Source organism: Vombatus ursinus, unplaced genomic scaffold (assembly GCF_900497805.2).
Source record: "Vombatus ursinus unplaced genomic scaffold, bare-nosed wombat genome assembly UNPS02014799.1, whole genome shotgun sequence".
NCBI classification, from domain to species: Eukaryota; Metazoa; Chordata; class Mammalia; order Diprotodontia; family Vombatidae; genus Vombatus; species Vombatus ursinus.
In genome coordinates, this window is record NW_020954577.1 from 21773833 (window position 1) to 21795399 (window position 21567).

Here is a 21567-nt window from a genome sequence, read left to right on the forward strand (position 1 = left end):
TGAAAGAACTCAAAGAAATCCAGAGTCTGAGGCCAAAAAGGTGTTTACCACTAAACAGGTCAGAAGGATCCACCAGGCCAATGGCTGGCTACCTCCAGCCTCTTTTGCTTTGGACACAACTAGCAAGCAGCGCTAGTGAACACCAGTTTCCATGCTCGAAGACGTACTGAAGATTAGTTTTCCTTTATATATCTCTCTCTCACACACACACACACACACAGCATTGGTAAGAAAAATAAAAGATGGTGACCCAGAAGTTGTACTTCCAGAGAAGGCCAGACTTCGACGTGTGTAGATCTGACAGACTGGCTACAGAAGCCCCCGATGCTAGCTGTGACCCTGACCACACAGTCCCGTTCTCCGTGGCTGGGTCTGTGATGAGAAGGTCAACAGGCAGTGAGGAAAATCTGAACCCCAGAGAAAACAGCCAGTCCTCATCCCCATCATGGAGTCCTTAACAAAGGCTTCCGTGCCAGGAATGTAAATCACATCCAGGGCACCAACCAGAACCCGCTTCTTAAAAAGATACGTGGATGGAAGTGTCCTTTTTTCACATGGATGCCAAAGAAAGTATCTCCAAAGAGGGGTCTAATTAAAAGGCCTGCCCGATGCTTCTTTCTGCTCCCAGTCAGACACGACCACTACTGGGGAGGCCAGATGTGGTGTGGCATGGCATGGAAGCAGATCAGACTGAGGGCTGGGCCTGGAGCCAGGAAGACTAGGATCCAAGTCTTGCTCTTACCATGTAGGAGAGATAGGCAGCACCTGCATAACTCCCTAAATCAACACAAGGCTGGACTGGGGGACAAAAGAATCTGGGTTAGAATCGCCTTCTGCCACTGACTCCCTGTGTGACCTCGAGCCAATCCCTTGGAAGTTTATGAAGCCCAGCACTCAGCACAGTGCCTGGCACCGAGACCTGCTTTCCTCATCTGTAAAATGGAGAGATGCCCTCTCAGGTCCTGTCTCACTCCAAAGCCAGGAAGAGCTGAGGAGTCTGTGGAGGGAGCTCGTAGAGCACGTAGAGACTAAATGCCAGCCCTGGGCCCCCAAACACGACACGCTGTGCAGCCAGTTTTGAATGTAAATAACCTAAGACTGCAAATCCCCAAATCGGTACCATATACAAGCAGATAATTCGTTCCTCCCAACTTCTCATCCAAGTCTTGACAACATAAAATCTGAAGACCTGCTTCCTGCTCAGACTGCTCTGAACACCCCCATTATGATAAACAAACAAGTAACCACTGTCATCCACAATCAATCATACATAAAAGCAGTCATCCTTCCTGGACCATAAAGTCCAACGAAGCCTCTCAGGTCATGGTCTTGGCGGGAGCGTCAGCACAGCTGTCCGCCACGAAGCGGTGACGAGGGGGCACACAACTAGCAAGGGATCCATGCAATGTGTCTTTGCTTTTAGCTCACGCCCAGGCAGGCCACTTACCCTGCTAGGGGGCCAGCCAGGGAAACGTGGGCCCTGGGCACATCCAAGCACGGCGGACAGGACACCGATGATGAATCTGCTAAGGAGACGAAGGAGAGGCCGGGCACAGCAACGTCACAAAAACCCAGAGAGAAGAGGGGGATCAGGAGGTCAAGAAGGAAAGGCCGATGGAATTGCAAGTGATCGACCAGGCAAGACTGGGCGGGACAAAAAGTAAAGGGAGCTTTTGTAAAAGAGAGAGTTACGGGTTTGTGATCTGTTGGTTTGTTTTTAAAGAAAATCTAGGCCCGTGGGAAAGCAGCAGGGCCTCCTCCAGAGAACCAGGAGAGGGGTGATCAGCCAGACGAGCTTCTGGCAGAGCCAGGAGTGGATGGGGTCGAGGGGACGGGTCGAACAGGCCAAAGCATCCTCTGAGCCTGGGGCCAAAGAGGAGGGGGCGGTATCAAGGCGACTTCCATCGCAGACTCGAGAAGGAGCCTCCATGCCTGGGGTGACGCTGTCCGCGACAAGGAGGGGAGGTTGGGAACAGCCACCATGTAGGAAGCACCAGAAAAGTAAAAGGGTGGACAGGCAGCAGTGAGGAGCGACACGTGCAGGAGAGACCTCAGAGGAAGGGCTGGGCATCTTCCTGGGCCCAAGCCCTCTGCTTCAGTTGGGCCTCATCACCACCCTGCCCCCTTCCACAGACAGGGAAACCGAGATGCGAGATGCCAAGACAGAGGGCTCTTTTGCCCAGGGATGGCCAGATTTGAAAAATGATGATAGGCAGCATTCATAGCACACTTTCCTCTGATCCTCAGAACAACCCCGCAAAGCAGGTGCTATTATTATTACTGTCTCCACTTTACAGATGAGAAAACAGAGGCAGACAGAGGCTAAGTGACTTGCCCAGGGTCACATAGCTAAGACGTGTCTGAGGCTGACTCCAGGCCCAGCACCCTATATTCACTATGCTGACAGACGCCGGTTTTCCTGAGGTCAGCCACGCCCACTTCAGCATGATGCCCTCAAGAGGGAGAACACGACCCTGAGGAGTGAGAAGATGAGCCCTAGGGTTACGCAGCAAAGCTCTACAAGGAGCCACTTTGAGCAAAACGCCCTCCCCCCATACTGGCTGGGGGGAAGGGGGACTGTGCCCTGCACGCTCTCCTCCCTGTCTACCAGATCCTCCCTCGTGCCACGCACCCTTCGGCCTGTCAGCCCCTCAAGGAAGTACCCAAACTCTGAGAAAAAGCCCTCCAGACTGCGGGCTGCCCTCTCCTTTGCAACAGTGAGAGAAGAGAAGCCTGGCCGCTGTGCAGGGGGCCTCGGGAGGCCTTCTGGCCAACTGCAGAGGCACCTCCCACTTGGACTCCACCAGCTCAAGGCCCTGGAAGTGCAAGGCTGTGCAGAGGGGTCACTGGCTACCCACAGAGGGCCGAGACCAGCGAGGGGCGACTCCTGGTGCCCAGACAGCAGAGCAGCCCAGGATTCTGAGCCACAAGGGGCCCAAGGGATCACCTCATGGATGGGAGAACCAAGGGAGGCCCCTGGAGCTTAACTGACTTTTCCACACAGTCACACGGCCAGAAATAAAGCCTTTGGCGGGAGCCCCGCCAAGTGGGAAATATGAAACTAAATGAGGAAGAGAATGGAAAAATGCTGAGATAAAATAAAAGTGCTGAAATAGATTTGGCCAGAAGCTCTAAGGATAAATCATTCCAGAAAGGCGAAGCTTCACACTTCCCTGTAATGACCACACCTTAACACCCAGTATGGGCCACTAAAGCTCTGTTATCCCCCGGGCCACCACGTGGCCAGCCACCACAAGAGGCTTACCTCTTTCAGCTGATCCGAGCTGCCCCATGATGCCGACCGCTGATGGGATTTCTTCTCTGCCCCCTCTTCAGCCCAACAGCTCGGGGTCTAATGAAAGAAAAATACATGACACAATCCATTCTGGCTCACTATCGCTGTGAACGCCGAGCATCAGAAACCCCCAGAGATGGCCCCTGACACGAGGCTGAACCACCTTGGCACACTCTGAACCGAAGCTTCAAACCCCATGAGTGAAACTGGGAAAAAAATCGAAAAGATGTGTCAGCATTTCTATAACCAACTTGTCACTCCATCAACGACAATGGAGCCAGCATCCCTGCCACAGAAACTGGGAGATACAGAAACAACGCTAAAGAAAACCAGAGACGGAGAGCAACCGGCCCCAGGGAGGTCTGGGACGACATGGTGACTCGACTCTCACCGAAACAAAGCGGTCAGAAAACGCCAAGGACAACTACCCCAACCCTGCCTCCATTCCACCCCACCCAAATCTGAGAATAATCTCTACGCGGATCAGCAGCATCCTTGATGAAGATGAGAAAAAGGGACGGGCAGATTTTCTCCCATAGTGTTTTACACCGGGTCATCCATCTTCAGCATCCCACAACCGACTAAAAAGTGTGGACGGTATGCGACCTCACGGTGCTTGACCTTTAAGGAGGCACGTGATTCGGTAGAGTACAATACTTCCTAAAGGCTCTGTTCCAACAGCGTGTCCGGATAGATCTCAAAATCATACGAAATTCCTTAAAAGCCATAATTCTATTTGATGACCCTCCAATTCTGACTATCAAGCCAGGGGAATGGTGAAGGTGCAGATATCTGCTAGCCAGAAGCATCTGCCACCCACAAGGGGTGTCGAGGAGGGCCCCAGTAGAGGAGGCACTCCCCACAGACGGTCCTGGTTGCAAATGTCATTTTGTGGACTGAGTTAAGCCTCTGGAAGAAAGCTTCCTCGGCTGGGCAGCAGAGTAGATATGGCTGTTGGCTGGCCGTGTCCTTCTCCAGCTCCTTTTACAGACGAGGAACTGAGGCAAACAGGGTCTAGTGACTTGCCCAGGGTCACCCTGCTAGGAAGCATCTGAGGCCAGATTAGAAGATGGGTCTTCCTGACTCCAGGCCTGGCACTCTGTGCACTAGGGCTCTCCCCAAACACCAGCAGATAAGGTGCTGAGTGTGAAATCCAGTTGGCTCAAATCTGAATCTTGCCTGAGGATGGCATTCATTAGTGGTGTCCATCAGGCTCAGTTTCCTCATCTGTACAAGGGGAACAGGGCTCTTGTGAGGACGAAGCGGAAGCTCTTATTACTACATGAAATCCAGGCTCACTCTCCATGTGCTGTCCAGAGCAGCCCATCAGGCAGGTGCACCGGCACGTGCACGTTGGACAGACACCATAAAAGGATGAGCCAGGAGATCTCCAAGGGCCAGATGGCCTTTGGGAAACTGCAAGTCTTTCAAACAAGGCCCATGTATTGTGACACCACCATTCTTCTGGGGACGATGTTTCACGGCCCCACGCCACCGAATGTAGCTTTTTCTGAAGAATGGAGACTCCAGGAGGACCACGCGGGAGAAGCTCGTCATCCTAACGTCCAATGAGCTTGGTGCCCCTCGCGTCCCCTCCCTGCTCAAGCCATCTGCCAATTTTATTAATTCATTCGTTTGTTTGGCTACTCATTTACCTGTGTATTTATTTAATTAGCTGCCTCTCCCACTAGCCCTTCTACTCCCACTGAGGCAGCTAGGTGTCAGAGAGGTTTCTAGGTGGTGCAGTACCCAGAGTGGTGGGCCTGAAGTCAGGAAGACCCAAGTTCAAATCCAGTCTCATAGACTTCCAAGCTGTGTGACCCTGGGCAAAGCTCTTAACCTCTGTCTGCCTCATGTTCTCAACTGTAAAATGGGAATAAAAGTGCCTACCTCCCAGGGTTGTCGTGAGGATCAAAGCAAATGAGATAATATTTGTTAAGCACTTAGCACAGTGCCTGGCACACAAGTACCTAATAATTGCTTGTTCCCCACTCCACTCCATTAGTAAATTAAAAAACAAACCCCTCAACACAGCTGCAGAATCTCGCAAAACTCCCCCCCACAACGGCCATGTCCGAAACGTCTGCCAGGAGAGGAGCGGCCTTTTCATCTTTGTCCTTTTGGACTCAGGGGTGATCCTGGCACCGATTGGGTTCCCTACGACGTTGCTGTCATTGTGCCTTCCCAGTCTCTTCTAAGACCATCCGCTCCTCGCCCACTGCCCTCGGGGACAGCCCCTCGCTGAACTGCTCCCCAAGAGGAAGGCACACCCTGCGTTCACCATCCCTGGTGACCACAAAAAGAGCTGCCAATTTCTGTACGTCAAGGGCCTCGTGCTCTTTTTGGTTTCTTTGGGGGACGGGCCTGGCAGTCGTGTCACTGGGTCTCAGTAACTTGGGGGAAGTGCTCTGAACCACAAGATGGACAATGGGAAAGGGCATGGAAAAGGGGCCAGAGGCAGAGGCCTCAGGAGGAGTGACAGGGTCTTCTGCAGTCAAAGCCCAGGCTCTCTAGGCTTTGGAAGCCAGATGACATTTTCACTGTTGTGCACCTTTCAGCAACTGCCTCTTAGGCTAGATGATACTGGATGAAAGGTCAGACCTGCTGGGGGAGGAGAGGGGCATCTGGATGCCCGCAGAAGCTTTGTGCTGATCTATTATGCACTCACTCTGTGCCGAGCACTGCACTGCAGGGAGGGGAGGGAAGAAGCAAGGAAGGAGGGAGGAAGGAAGGAAGGAAGGAGGAAAGGAGGGAGGCAGGGAGGAAGAGAGAGAGTGGGAGGGAGGGAGAGAGGAAAGGAGGGAGGAAGGGAGAGAGGAAGGAAAGGAGGGAGGAAAGGAGGAAGAGAGAGAGGGACGGAGGGAGGAAAGGAGGAAGAGAGAGAGAGAGGGAGGGAGAGGGAGAGGGAGGGAGAGAGAGAGAGAGGGAGAGAGGGAGGGAGGGAGGGAGCAGCTGTCACCTTTCCCACCTGTGCCCCCATTGCTTAGCCTGGGGCCGACGACAGAGAGGGCTGACCTGCTGCTGCATGGGCTCATCCCTGTCCCCAGGCGCACCACCACTCCAGGTAATGAGTGAGATGACTCGCCAGCAATCTGGCCTCCTTACTTCTGGCTACACTAGAATGACTTCTGCCCAAATTACTTCAACACACGCCGCAGAAAGGTTTCTTTCCTGCACAAACCAAGGCTGAGAGCAGCAGAAGCAACCCGAGAGAACGTTCCTCCCCTGCTCTTACCTGAGTCGCTTTGTCTTTCATGCACGACGGGTAGTGGGCGTGGGGGTCCCGGGGCCACTGCCCTGTGAGGTAAGGTCCCGTTATGGTATCCAAAGAAGAGGTTCGTCTTATTGAATTGGAAGTTCTCACTTGCTGAGATCTTGGCCTGTCCACTGCAAAAACCAACAAAAGAAACAATCAGGGCTGTTTGGGAGTAAAGTCTGCTTTTAAGCATGCAGCCATAAAAGCTGTAGGCATATGCTTATGAATGGGGGGCAGGGGGGATAGGGGAGAGCAGAGCACAGTGGCCAGAGTCAGGAAGACCATCTACCTCTCCGTGCCCTGGGACACTTACTAAGCCCATCAAACTACAAAGAATGCAGACCTGAGGACACGGAAGGAGCTCTACACTCTGTGGTCCCCACACCACTGAAATCACAGGTCCAGACCAAAAAATATAAACGTGAAAAATAAATTATAAGAATGCTGGAGGTCATCTACTCTGACCTGCCCGTTCTGTACAGCAGGAAACTGAGGCATGGCCAGGTTCAAGCCAAAAAGGCCTTTAGAGGTCATCTAGCCTAGTGCCCTCATTTTATGGGCTGAGTGACATTCTCATGGTCACATAAGAATCTGAGCCTACATCATCTCACTCCAAGCCCTCCGACTTCTTCAGGATCAGGCAAGCAGATGGCAGAATGAGGCCAATATGGAGGGTCTCCTGACTCCCACCCAGCGTGCCTTTTACTCCATCATATTGCTCAAGTCAAGTCTAGGCACTGGGTTCAACACCAGGCATACAAATAAAGACTGTTCCTGCCCTCAAGGAGCTCACAATCTAAAGGGGGAAGATAATAGAGAAAAAGAAGCTGGGAGGGGTGAGGGAGCTACAACGGGGACACCTGTGGGTCCCATGGTCCCTGGAGTCCAAAGCAAGCAGAGCTACTGATGGAAAGTCACCGCCAAAAGGTTGGCCAACAGATGAAAAGCTGTTTTGGGTCACGGGAATCCACAAACGCCTCCCACCACGGTCAAGCAGACTCATGCGCTGTACCCACATCACCAAAGTCACAAATCTTTAGGTTACTGATCTACAAACTAGAATCCTAGGCCTTGGTGACCTGTTATATCTGATATTTCTGAAGCCACTGTGCAGTTTCAGAGGATTTGAGGTTAAAAATAGAGAAATACACAGGATTATGTGCTGTAGGATCCACGTGGATCAGAAAATGCAAATTAAAGTCTGCCAACACCAGTGCAACCCATACCAACACTCCATCTGCTATTCCACATGGTTTTAGGACGACCACGTCCATGAAGAAAGATGACAAACGACCTCAGACGACAAAGGGAACCACCTCATGAGTAGGTCAGGAAAGACTGTCCTGTTCTGGAAGGCAGTCATCATACCAAGAAGCAGTTGGAAGATCAGGTTGTGAAAAGGGATAAAAACAAGGAAGCCAGAGATAAGAAGCTGACCAGAGTCACCTCTGAGAAGCACAGGGAGCAGAGTCCGCAGTGAAAAGACAGAGAGACTCTGAAAGGAGTACGTCAGCCTAAGAGCCCAGAAGAGAAGCCCCAAAGAAGAATTAAATCTCTAAGAGGTTAAAATCAAAGATTCACAGTTAACTCTAGGGACCCTGAGAAATTCTCAGTGACTCCAGTTTTAAAAACATAGTGTACCACACATGTCTTTGCCCACCGTGGTATTTCCAAAGAAAAAATTCCGCTTGAATTCCATTTTGGGAACAATTCCTCATGTCTGAGGCCTGTCCTCATGTGGAAAGTGTCGTGGGCCAAGCACAGGTGCCTGAGTGAAGTCCCTGGCTTCTTCACTGGCTGTGGGGTTCAAATCTGGGAGATCTGTCACTCCACTGTAGATGACAGGGAACTAGCCTAAGGGACGGCCGTGGCCCCTTTGAATATCAAGACTGAATCCATGAAGCAGTGACTGCTTCAGGGCAGGCATGCTTTCTCCCTACCTCCACATGTCAGGGACCCCTACTCTAGATGGAAAATCCCACTCCCTACCTGGTGGCCTGCCTTCTGGGGATGGGCCTCTCTGAACACTGCTAGGCTGGTCTACACAGAGGACACAGTCTGCCCTTCCAGCCCAGGTCTTGAAGCCATACTGACTGAGTTATCTCTGCTAGGACCGCAGCTCTGCTGGTCTGTGCCCCCTACGTGATCCAAAATAGCCCTCAGGAAGGGGACACGCAGTCCCAACCAAAAAGAAGAACTGTCCACTGCGTGATGTCCACACCACGACAAGTGGTCTGCTTCCTAAAGAGCCACAGCAGATGGGAAGAGCTCTGTGGAGGGCAGCCAAGAAAAATTAGTTTAAAAAAATAAAGCAAATTTCTGCCCCCAAAGATGTGAAGAGAGGACAATGGCCTCTGTAGTATAGGAGCTGGTCCAAAATAGGACCTCTCACTAGTTACCCCCACTACACTGTCCTCTGGGGATTCAGGCATTATTATTTTGTTCTAACCCCATTTGGTGGTGGGGGTGGTGGCTGTCCTTTGTGCTCAAAGAGGACCCAAGTGACATGACATCACCACGTTGGAGTCAAGGTACAGTGTGTCCGACTGGCTGGTCAGATGGCTCTGCCACAGGTCAGGCACAAAGAGTCCACGTGAACATGTGGAGTGGAAATGGCTTTTAAGCTACTACGCTTGGCTTTGCTCACAGCGCCTTCTGTGACGCGGCTGCACCATGCCGGGCAGTCGTGTTCCAGGGTCTCCCATGTCACACTACTGATTCCAAAGTTCTTCTGTGACCTTGAGAAGGTCTTTGTATCTTCTGACCTCCACGGGAGCACCTGCCTTGGGTAAGTTCTCCATGAGATAGTCTTTTAGGCCATGTTCATCAGAGCTGCCCTCTCTGCAGCAGAGTTTGAATGCCTGGAGGTTCAACGTGAGAAACGAACTCAGTGGCTCACCTTGCCAGTACCTGATCCTGCCAGGTGATCTCCAGATTCTTCCTGAGACAATTCAGATGGAAGCGATTCAGTTTCCTGGCATGGCGCTGGTAGACTGTCCAGGTTTCCCAGGCATACAACAATGAGGTTGGCCCAACAGCAGACCTTCAGTTTGGCAGGCAGCCTAATACCTCTTCTCTCCCACACTCCTTCAGAGCTTCCCAAATGCTGAGCTAGCTCTGGCAATGCGTGCTTCAACCTCATTATCAATGTGTATAGCCCTGGAAAATACACTGCCAAGGTAAGTGAACTTATCCAGAGCATTCAAAATTTCTCCATTTGTTGTACGTGACGGTTCCACATATGCATGATGTGGTGCTGGCTGGTGGAGGATTTCTGTTTTCTTGGCGTTAACTGTCAGGCCAAAATTAGCACAAGCGGCAGAAAACCGATCCATACTTTGTTGCATCTCGACCTCAGAGGCTGCACTGAGCGCACAATCATCTACAAACAAAAAATCATGTACCAATTCTCCCTCCACTTTAGTCTTGGCTTGTAGCCTTTTCAAGTTAAATAATTTACCATCAGTGCAGTAGCTGACCTTGATGCCATTTTCGTCCTCTTGAAGGCATCTGGCAACACTGCTGAAAACATCATGCTAAAAAGCATGGGAGCAGGGGCAGCTGGGTGGCACAGTAGATAGAGCAGCAACTTTGGAGTCAGAAGAATCTGATTTCAAATCTAGCCTCAGGCACCTACTAGCTGTGTGACCCTGGGCAAGTCACTTAACCCCACTTGTGCCCTCCCCCCTAAAAAAAGCATGGGAGCAAGCACACAACCTTGCTTCACTCCCCTGTTGAAAAACAGCATTTTCCATTATCCAGAACCTGTGCAAGCATGCCATCATAAAACTGACATACAATACAGATGAACTGCTCTGGGCAGTCAAATTTTAACATAAGTTTCCACAAGCCCTCATGATTGACAGTATCAAAGGCCTCAGTCAGGTCAACAAACATGGTGCACAGACCTCTGTTCTGCTCCTAGCGTTTCTCTTGGAATCATCAAGCAGCAAACACCATATCGACCATTCCTCGGCCCTTTCTGAAGCCACATTGGCTCTCAGATAGATGACCATCTTCCAGGTGAAGGATCAGCCCGTTAAGGAGGACTCTGGCAAGAATCTTGCCAAAAATGACTAAGAGAGGGACCTCCTTGTGATTGTCACAGGACAGTCTTCCTTTACCTTTACAGAAATGGACAATGGAAGCATCCTTGAACTCCTGGGGGATAACCTCCTCTTGCCATATAATCAAGAAAATTTCAGTCAGCTTTTGTAAGATCAGTGGACACCGCCCCCCCTTATAAATCTCAGCTAAAACAGAATCAGCACCAGGCTGTTCACCACATGAGAGGAGCCTAATGGCATTCCAAACCTCTTCTTCAGTTGGAACTTCGGCTAGGGAGGGATTGACTTCAACCTGAGGCAAAAGGTCAGTGGCTTCAGCACTGATTGATAACAGTCTTCAGCCCATCTCTCCAGGATCAGGTCCTTATCACTAATGAATGGGGCTCCATAAACACTGAGTAGTTGAGATGCACCATAGGTCTTTGGCCCATAAATAGCCTTCTGGGCATCACAAAAGCTCTTTGGATTGTTACTATCAACACAAAACAATTTTGTCTGCCTTCTTACTGAGCCAAGACTCCATCTCTTCAAGCTTAAATTCTGCCTTCTTAGAAACGGATAAACTATCCTGCTGGTAAACCTGGCGGAGTTCTTCCTTTTCATTTAACAGCTTCTGAATTTCCCCATCATTTTCATCAAACCAGACTTGATATTTTTAAGTATTCTGGCCCAGATGAGCAAATGCAGTGCTGTACACCAGATCTGTGAAAGCTGCCCACTCCTTTTCTCTTCTACTATTGCCAACCATGAGCTGGCTTAGCTTTCCCTCCAAGTAGCAACAAACTCTTCCTGCTTGGAGAAGCACTCTAGTCCGCTGACAGAAGGTTTTCTACACATCATCTTGCCTTAGGGTCGCTGCTTCTGTCCAACGAGAATATTTAGCTTGGAAAGGATAAGTCTACGATTTGTCCAGCACTCTCACATCCTTCCTGTCTCTTCTCCTTCCAATGAAACAGTTTAACATATGCTCAGCTTTTTCAGGGTCTATTCTTACTTTCCAGAATGGCTGCACCCAGTTTCTGCCATCTTCCTTTTTGTCAGTTCTGCTGATCTCGTGGGTATGGAATGGAACCTCCAAGTCATCTTAATTTTAATATTTCTGTTAGGGATCTGGAGCATTTTTTCTTATAGTTTGAATTTCTTCCCTTGAGAACTGCCTGTACGTGTCCTTCTAATCACTTATTAATAAAAGAATGACTTTTATTCTTACACATTTTAATTGGTTCCTTATATATCCTGAAAATGAAATCTTTATCAGTGAAACTTGCTGCAAAGATTCCGCCCCCCCCCCCCCCCCGGCAATTGTTTCCCTTCTAATCTGAGCTGTAATAGTTTTGTTTGTGCATTTTATCTTCTGTGATCATCTTGCTTGCTTGGGCATGAACTCTTACCCTATTCACAAATTTGAGAGGTGACTTCTTACTTGTTCCTAGAATCTGTTTATGGCATGATGTTTTTTGTACTCATTATTCATCCAGTTGGAATTCATCTTGGCATATGGCAGCAAGTGTTGGTCTAAATCCAATTTCCATCAGACTGATTTCCAGTTTTCCTTGCAATTTTTGCCAGTGAGCTGTTTCTCCAAGAAGGTGCCATCTTTGACATTAAGTTACTAGTTTTGTTTGCTTCTGCATGTCATGTAGATAATGTTCCACTGATCCACCTCTTTTTTTAAATAAGTAGTAAATCATTTTCATTACTGTTTAATAGTACAATTTGAGATCTGGTCCTTCCAAGCCCTTTTCCTTCCTACTCTTCTTTCATTATTTTCCTTGAGATTTCTGACTGTTTGTCTAGATGAATTTCATTTTTTTTCCTACCTCTATAAAGTAATTTTTTGGCAGTGTGATTGCTATGCCATGGAATGCATAAATTAGGTGTAATTACCACTTTTATGACATTGCCTTATCCTAACCACAAATAATATTTCTTTTTTTGTAATTAATATTTCTGTAATTATTTAGGTCTGTCTTTATTTCTGTAAACAGTGTTTTATAATTGTATCCACACAGTTCCTGCATGGTAGACTCTCAGGTATTTTATACATTCTATGGTTATTTTGAATGGAATTTCTCTTTTAACATCTTACTGCTGGGTTTTGTTGCCCAAAGGAAGGCATGTTAAATACTTATATGGATTTACTTTATATACTACAACTTTGCTGAAGTTGTTATTACAATTAATTTTAGTTGAACGGGATTATGTAAGTAAGGATCACATCACTTGTAAGAAAATAATTTTGTTTCCTTTTTGCTTGTTTATTCCCTTAAATTTATTTTTCTCATCTTATTGCTAAAGCTAGCATTTCTAGTACTACATTGTGGTGACAATGGGCATCTTTGCTTTGCCCCTGATCTTATCAGAAAGACTTCTAGCTTATCCTTATTACATAGAACTCTTAAATTTAGACAAAAACTTTTCATCACATTAAGGAAAGATCTATTTATTCCTATGTTTTCTGATATATTTTGTGTGTCCGTGGTTTTTAAAAAATAGAAATAGGTATTATGTTTGGTTTTTAAAAAAAGGTCTGCACCTATGTGATAATTTTTGTTGCTGTTATTATTATTATGGTTAATTATGTCTACAGTTGTCCTAAGATTGAACCAACCCTGAATTCCTGGTATAAGCCCAACTTGCCCATAGGGCATAATCTTTTTTATATGTCGTTGTAGTTTCTTTGCTAATATGTTATTTAAAACTTTTGTATCAGCAGTCACTGGGGTTCTGGTTAAATTTTTTTGCTTTGTTTTTACTCTTCCTGGTTTAGATATGAAGATCATATTTACAAATATCACAGAAAGAAATTGGTAGGATCCTTTTTTATATTTTTGCAAACAGTTTGTATAATATTAGAATTAACTGTCCTTTGAATGTTTGATAGAATTTACCTGTAAATCTGTTAGGTCCTAAGGAGTTTTCTTTGGGAGTTCATTTACAACTTGAATGATTTTTTTTTTGGTGACAGGGTTATTTAAGGTTTTGTTTTTTTTTTTATTTCTTGTTCTGTTAACCTGAACATTTTGGGGATAACTTCATTTCATTTAAATTGTTGGTTTTCTTGGCATATGACAAGGAGACACTTGAGAATCCTCTCCCTTCTTTCAATTTCTGCCCATATTCTGCTGTCACTGGGTAAGATAGAAACTGTTTGCCTCCCAACTTTGTTTCTTCAGTTTGTGCTACTTCTCTGTCTTCTCACCCCTAATTAGACGTTAGAGCATTTTGATACATCAATGGAAAATGAATATGGCTATGCATTATTTATATTTTTAACACAACAAATTGTTCCATGATTACAGTTGTGATTAGAGGTTATATTTAGTTGTGAACTGAGCAATCAAAATATTTCTCTAATTATTATGAAACTGCCTCATTTCAAATAAGCCAAAAGGGAAACTATTAGGTGTTCATATTAGTCTAGAGGTATCCTCAGTCTATGCTTGACACAGAACAGCTAGAACGGAAATATAAACAATAGTGAACCATCTACAGTAAATTAAGGCTACGGATAAGTCAGTTAAAATAGACCTTCTTCAAACGGCTAAATCTTTGAAATAATTTAATGAACATTACTATTTTATTTTACTTTTTACTATTTAAACAGCTCAGTTAGTAAGTGCAGAAAGCTGGTCTAATTGAAATCCCAGGGCCTGGATAACATCAAATATCTCCTGAGTACCTCCTACCAATCAACACTAGCAGGCACGTATTCAGAAATTCAGTGTGCCAGGATGCGCTGTGTTAGGCATGAAGGGTGCAAATGCCACCAGGGAAACAATCCTCACTCACCAGGCTCTAATAGTCTCCTGCAGGAGACGATACGTGTGTGTATACCTATATACAAAATAAATTCAGAACAGGTAGGAAGGAAGGAAATGAGCCGTTGTGGCAGGGGCAGTGCGAGGTAGGTAGAAAATCAGGAAAGATCTCCAACAGATGATGCTTGAGCAGCCACTTGAAGGAATGGGGCTCTGAGGCAGGAGGGATGACAAAGCTGTCACTTTACTCTGTGTAAGACACTAAGATAATCACAGTGAAGCGTAAGGACTGCATCCCAAGGAGTTTCTGACCCACCCTGAGGAGGCGGGTCATGGCACCCAGATTTAAAAAGTAACCTCTCTGCTGAAGGCAGGTCAGGACCCACAGCTGCCAAATAATGCCCCAACAGCCAAGTCAATGGACGGCCATGTAGGCCTAACCGGCTGCCTTACTCATCCACTGGTCTCAGGGTTACCTCAACCAAAAAGGAAAGCTGCAGGACAGATGGGCACCCAGAACTTCCAGCCAACCAGCCCTGGCATGAGTGAAAATTCTGACCTCTAGAAACCCCATAAATATGACCAGAAGTGAACAGTAATAGTCCCATCTGCCGAAGAGCAGTGAGCCCAAACAGATGTCCTCTGGCCATCTGGACAGTGGTGTCTAGGAGGTCATCCCTTCTGTGGGATCTTCTCAGGGCACAGCAGCAGCTGGTGGGGAGCCTAGGGCCCTCTAGCAGCCAACTGACCCCCTGTTTTAAAGGAGCAGTGAGGCAGCTCTCTGCTTGACAAGCGAGGAGGAAGGGAGGGCTCTGAATGCCATGCTCAATATACAATACTTCAGTGGACTTTGTGCGACCATTTCCACTGGCAATTTACCTTCCACGGCACACTCTGCAGACTCTGTTGTTGTCTACTTGTTTTCAGTGTCTGACTCTTCATTGGCCCTTTTGGGGTTTTCCTGGCAAAGATACCGGAGTGGTTGCCATTTCCATCTCCAGTTCATTTTACAGATGAGGAAACTGAGGCAAACAGGGTGAAGTGGCTTGTCCAGGGTCACACAGCTAGGAAGTGGCTGAGGCCAAATTTGAACTCAGGTGTTCCTGACATCAGGCCAAGCACTCTATTCACAGCACCATCTAGCATCCACAGTACTAATTAACGTGTTTGAAAAACGGAAATCTTAAGTAGCTAAACCTATGTAAGTGAGAGCTAAAGTCACTGGACCCTCACCTACGTCACCACCTTGCCTTGTCGGTATTTAGAAATACTGGATGCCAAGATAAGATTTTCCCAATCTTTATTTCACAAAGTACATTTTTCCTCCAAGAGTAAAAGAAAATATTATTTATCCTCCCATGAACCCCCTTTCCTCCCTCCCTCCCTCCCTCCCCTCCACAAGCTCTGTGGCTGAGGCCGACTGGAGTGGTCCTGGGGAAGAAGCTGCCACAGTAACACAGTGACATACAGAGCGGTCTTTGCAAAGCGCAGGCCTGACAGCGCCGTCATCATCGGCATCATCAGGCTTCCTTCTCTGGCTCACACAAGACGCTGCTTCATCCCCCTCTCCTCAGCCTTTGCCCTAGCTGTCCCTGCCACCTCAGATGCACTCCCTGCCCACCTCTACCCTTTGGATGAGAGCTTCCTTCAAGGTTTGGCTCAAGCACTAGAGAAGAGAGAAAGCCCTTCCCGAAAGGTCCCCTTCACCCGGCTAAGAGGGCCTTGCCCTCAGAAGACCTGCACCTGCCTGGCACGAGGCTCCCATTAGAATCCACGTTCAGTGAAGGCAGAGGCAAATTTTGTTTTTGACTTTGCTGGGCCAACAGCTAGCACGGGGATTGGAACGAATGTAAGAGAACTGTTCCACCGGTGCTTACTGATTCATCAATGAACACACTGGATGTCAAAGGGTTTTCCTTGGAGCTGACTCTCTGAAGAGGAGCTCCATCTTCACGCCTGGGACACAGGCACCTGAAAAGCCCTCATCTTCGCACTGCAGAAAATGTTGTTGGGGATGTTGCTTCTGCATACCACTCACCAGGGTCTGGATGCCTGCGTGACAGCACACTCGAGAGCATTAAAATCAGTTTAAACTGGGTCTGAGGTCTGTGAGAACTAGCTAGTTTTCATTTCCACAAAAGTCACTTGAAACCTAAAATGCAATCTATGGGTTAGCTGGAAGCTGAACAAAGGAAGTCTTAAATTAGAAGAAGAAAACATTACTGGTAAGTGAAATTGGCCAAAAATTGGGCCTGAGGTTAGGTTCAGATCAACATCAAAAGGGGTGTTCTCAAATAAGAGCCGGGTCGCCGAACCGTGGGGAGTGGGAGATGCAATTAGGGGCAGAGACTCAGGCGGGGAAATCAGGCACTTCAGACAGGCTGTAATCTCTATAGCACCCAGCCAATGGGGAAACGGGAGGGAAACTGAATTGGGAATAATGAATAAAAAAGTGTGTATCTGTGACACGTATGTGTTCACCTGTGGAGTATCCGTTCTGGCCAGGTCACTCATAAACTTCTTCCTGGCTCAAACAATGGCTTCGTGGAATTTGTGGTAAGACTTTTTGCTGCTAACAACACTACATCCACCCATAACCCCAAGAAAGCAGGGTGACATGCATTTTCCTCATTTTTCCTCTGGAAGCTGCAAAAAAAGTGAGGAAGGAGAGGAAGTCAATTGAATTCAACAAGTCGTTCAAGAAATACTGATTAAGCGCTTAAATGTACCAGGCACTGTGTTCAGCTCTGGGGACACAAAAAGAGGCAAAAGACCCTTCCTGCCCTCAAGGAGCTCATAATCTAACTGGGGAGACAAAAAGCAGACAAACAAGCTACAGACATGATAAAGAAGAGATAATAACCAGAAGGCAGGCACTGGAATTAAGAGGGGCCAGGGAAGGCTGGAGGAGGGATTTTAGGCGAGACTTAAAGGAAGCTAGGGAGGTCAGCAACTGGATCAGAGGAGGGAAAGAGGTCCAGGCATGGGGGCCGGCCGGAGCGCATGCCCAGAGCCCAGAGATGGACCATCTTGTTCACTCGTGGAACAGCCAGGACCCCAGGGTCACTGGATCAAAGAGTTCGTGGGTAGAAAGACCAGAAAGGTGGAGGGGTGTCTGGATATGAAGGGTTTAGAATGCCAAACTGAAGGTTTTGTATTTGATAATGGAGGTGATAAGGAGTCACTGGAGTTTAAGAAATAGGAGTTGGTGTCACAGTGGAGAGAGCACTGGGCCCTAGAGCCTGGAAGACCTGAATTCAAATCTAGCCTCAGACACTTACTAGCTGTGTAACAAGTCACTTTACCTGTCTGCCTCAACTGTGAAATGCAGAAAGTAATAGCACCCACCTCCCCAGGGCTACTGTGAGATCAAATGAGAAAATCGCAAAGTACTTAGCCCAGCACCTGGAACGTCGTAGGTCCTACAGAAATGTTAGTTGTGATGATGATGATGACAATGACATTGTCAGACCTGCACTTTACGAAGACCACTTTGATATGTAACTGTAGTAATGTGGCAGCTTCTTCCCCAGGACCACTTGCAATGCCTCAGAAGATGGTCTTTATGAATGGTCCCTGTCAAACTTCTGGGAGTGATCCCCCAGTTTAGGTGAATTGATATTGATTTATCAGAGAGCAGTGGAGTTGGTGGCCCTTCTATACTTGGAGTCTTCTGGCTGTGACTTGCAAAGATGGACTGCAGCCAGAAGAGACTTGAGGCAGGCAAATCCTCCAGCAGATATTACAATGGTCCAGGTGTGACAAGATGAGAGTCTGCACCAGGATGGGAGCAGATTCAGAGGAGAAAAGGGGGCACGGTGGAGAGGTGAAATCAACAAGAGATGCTGCAGAGGTGAAATCAACAGGTCTCGGCACCGTATCGGATCTGGGGAGTAAGAGAAAATTAGGTGTCCAAGATGAATCCTAGATTGGGAGCCTGAGGGCCTGGAAGGAAAGTGTTGCCCTTAAAAGTAATTGGGAAGGTGGGAAGGGAGGAGGGTTTAGGGGAAAAAATAATGAGTTTAGTTTTGGACATTTTGAGTTTCAGATGTCTACTGGGCATCTAGTTCAAGATGTCTGAAAGGCAGCTGGAGATGCAAGACTGGAGGTCATCTGAGAGGTTAGGGCAGGAGAGACATCAGCATAGAGATGGTAATTAAATCCATGGGAGCTGATGAGTTCACCAGGCGAAGTAGTACAGAAGGAGAAGAAAAGAGGGTCCAGAACAGAACCCTGAAGGACGCTAGAGTTAAAGGGCGTGATCTGAAGAAGGATCTAGCAAAGGAGACTGAGAAGGAGCAGCCAAAGAGGTAGGAGGAGAACAAGGGTGGGGGCAGGAGTGTTTTGAAAACCTAGAGAGAAGAGGGTATCAAGGAGGAGAGAGTGACCAACAGTGTCAAAAGCTGCAGAGAGTCAAGGAGAATGAGGACTGAGAAAAGGTCATTGGATTTGACAACTAAGAAAGCACTAGCAACTTTGGAAAGGGCTGTTTTGATGGAATGATGAGGTTGGAAGCCACATTGTAAGGGGTTAAGAAGAGAGTGAGAGGAGAGAAAGTAGAGGCGCACCAATTGTAGACAGGCTTTTTGAGGAGTTTAGCTACAAAGAGAAGAGAAATACAACGATAAAAGGGATGGAAGGATCAAGTGAGTTTTTTCAGGATGGGGAAGACAACCCTACATGTTTGTAGGCAGCAGGGAATGAGCCAGTAGAGAGGGACAGATTGAAAAGGGGGGGGGGGGGGGGGGCACAATCTGTTGGAGAAAACAGGATGGAATGGTATCCCTTGTACAGGCAGAGGGGTTGGCCTTAGTAAGGAATAAGGCCACCTCATCATGGGAGATGGGTGAAGGAGAAAATGGCAGAAGGCACTACAGTGACAGATGATGAGAGGAGAAAAGGGAGCTCAAGGTGAACAGCCTCCCTTTTTTTCTATAAAATATGAGACAAGGTTCTCAGCTGAGAGAGTGAGAGGAGGGGGAACCACGGGTGCCTTAAGGAGGGATAAGAAGGTTCGGAAGAGCCATTGTAGAAAGTGGGAGAGTAAGCTCATGAGGGCGGTGTGGTAAGACTGCTGGGCAGCAGCCAGGACCCAGTTGAAGTTATGTAACACAACTCGGTAGTGGACCCAGTCTAAATAGTTGTGTGATTTTCTCCACTTTCTTTCAGCAGCACTCACGTGTCCCCCAATGACGGGAGGGATCCAAGGTGGAGGCTAGACTGGAAACAACTGGCAATACGATAAGGGGTCAAGGGACTAGAGAGAGGACAGTGTGGCACTCAACTGGTTCACCAAGGAGTCAAGATGCAGAAAAGAGGAGAGAGTGGTAGGTGAAGGAGAGATGGCCTGGGAGTCACAGTGCAGTCAAAAAATAAGGTTCTTTAAGGGAAGGGAGAGGGAGAGGTGGAGAGCCAGTTGATTTTGGTCAGATAAACATGGAGATGGCACATTTGTGGGTGACTGGCATGATCAAGGGTATGAACATCTTTGTGTGTGGCTGAGGTTGGGTGGAGGACGAGCTCATGGGGGGAAGCAGGCAGGTTTCAGAATGAAGTGGTTAGGGAACTTGAGAAAGACAGCATATATTCTAAAGTGCTCCAGGATCAGGGTAGGATTTGAGGAGGAGAGAAACAGTGTGAGCCAGGGAGTGAACTCACTGAGGAAGGAAGGAGAGGGATGAGAGCAACCAGGATTTTGAGTGGGTGGTAGAGATGACCTCAGGAACCTCAGTGGAGGAAAGGTTCCTGAGAAATGAAGGCAGGGGAAGACCTGGACGTGGTCATGGGGAGCAAGGGGCGTTCCACCCTGCCCTCGCCCCCTCAACCAGTGAGGTGAGGAGAGTGAACAAAGGTACACGCAGCACTGGAAAGGACGGCTGGAAAGGCCATGTCATCAGAGGGAGCCAGGTTGCAGTAATAATTAGAGAAAAGATTTACAATGAAGGTAAGTTTGTTGCCTATGGAACAGGCATTCCAGAGGGCACACTGGAAGGGGTAGGTGGTGTTTGGTTGGAACTCTGGATTGGCTGGTGTTGAGGAGGCTAGAAATAAGCAGCTGGGGGTAGGGGATGGGGAATGGGGTTTGGATAATGACCTACAGGGGTTTGGAATCACTAGGATATGACTTTACATTTATTTAAGAGCCTACTAGGTGCAAAGGGGTTTTAAAGTAGGCAGTTAAACTTCTGACATTTGATCTGCTTAGGGCCCTCAACACATCTAACAGAATAATTTCAATGCTCTTCATTGTTGTCATGACAATAATTAGTGATGCTACGTCAGGCCACCACACTATCAGACATGTAGGGGCAGGAAGCCAAAAAATGCATGCAAAGAGCCCCTACAGAAGACAAAGTCCATGGCAACCAGGCAAACAAAGATGAGAAATTCACTCCAGGAGCTACTGCATGAAGAAAGAAACAAACTACTTAAAGGGCTGTTTCCTAGAAAATACAAGGTGATCTAAGAAATTGGAAAATAAATAAATAAATGAGGCTAAGGCAGGTGTCTTAGGAAATCACACAAAATCAATGTCTACTGGCCTTGGGGGTGGGGGGGTGGGGGGGAGACGTTTCTATTTAGCCTGAATAGTGTCTAATCTGGCCTACCAATTCCACAAAGAACATCCTGACCTGAAAACCTCCCAGAGTACACACAGGCTGGGCACACCTACTATGGCAGTGTCAAATCAAACACCAATTGAGAAGGTATTTCCAGGCCTTCAATCCATTCCAGAGATAACTGAGGGAGTTGTTGATAGGAGAGTTGTGAGGAAAACTTCCCTCAGAGGGCGAGAGCCTGAGAAACAAACATAGTTGTAGGATCCACAACTCACTCACACATCTGGAATGCATCAGAAACGAAATGAGATCTAAGGCAAAGGGACCACTGTTTCTCCCGGCAGTGGCTGTATTGTGCAGCTTCCTTCAATAAAGAAACAATTAGCTTAAAATGTGGTCAGCTCTACCCGGATTCCTGCTATTATGGGATGTTATTTTGCATTTCAAACATCTAAAGTCCTTCATAAGCTTAAGGGCTAAGACTAAAGAAACTAACCAAAAGAGATGAAAAGGAAAGTGCCGGGTGAGGATGGTGACGCTGGCAGAGCTGGGGGTGCACACTAAGTTAGCAGAGAAACACCCACCCTTTTCCAAAACTTGGTTATGAAAACCTTTGATCTCCAGGCAC

General features: G+C 47.6%; 1 protein-coding gene across 2 annotated transcripts in view; it reads right to left on the bottom strand.

Annotated features, from left to right (window-relative positions):
* Positions 1–21567, bottom strand: part of GLCCI1 (glucocorticoid induced 1) — a 61594-nt gene that overhangs the window by 28115 nt on the left and 11912 nt on the right. For both annotated transcript variants that reach the window (XM_027872388.1, XM_027872387.1), the window contains exons 2-3: positions 6531–6682; positions 3266–3352 (exon numbers count right to left, since the gene is read on the bottom strand). In XM_027872388.1, coding sequence (XP_027728189.1) covers positions 3266–3352; positions 6531–6551 — 108 coding nt within the window. In that variant the 5' untranslated portion in view covers positions 6552–6682. The remainder of the gene's footprint in view (positions 1–3265; positions 3353–6530; positions 6683–21567) is intronic.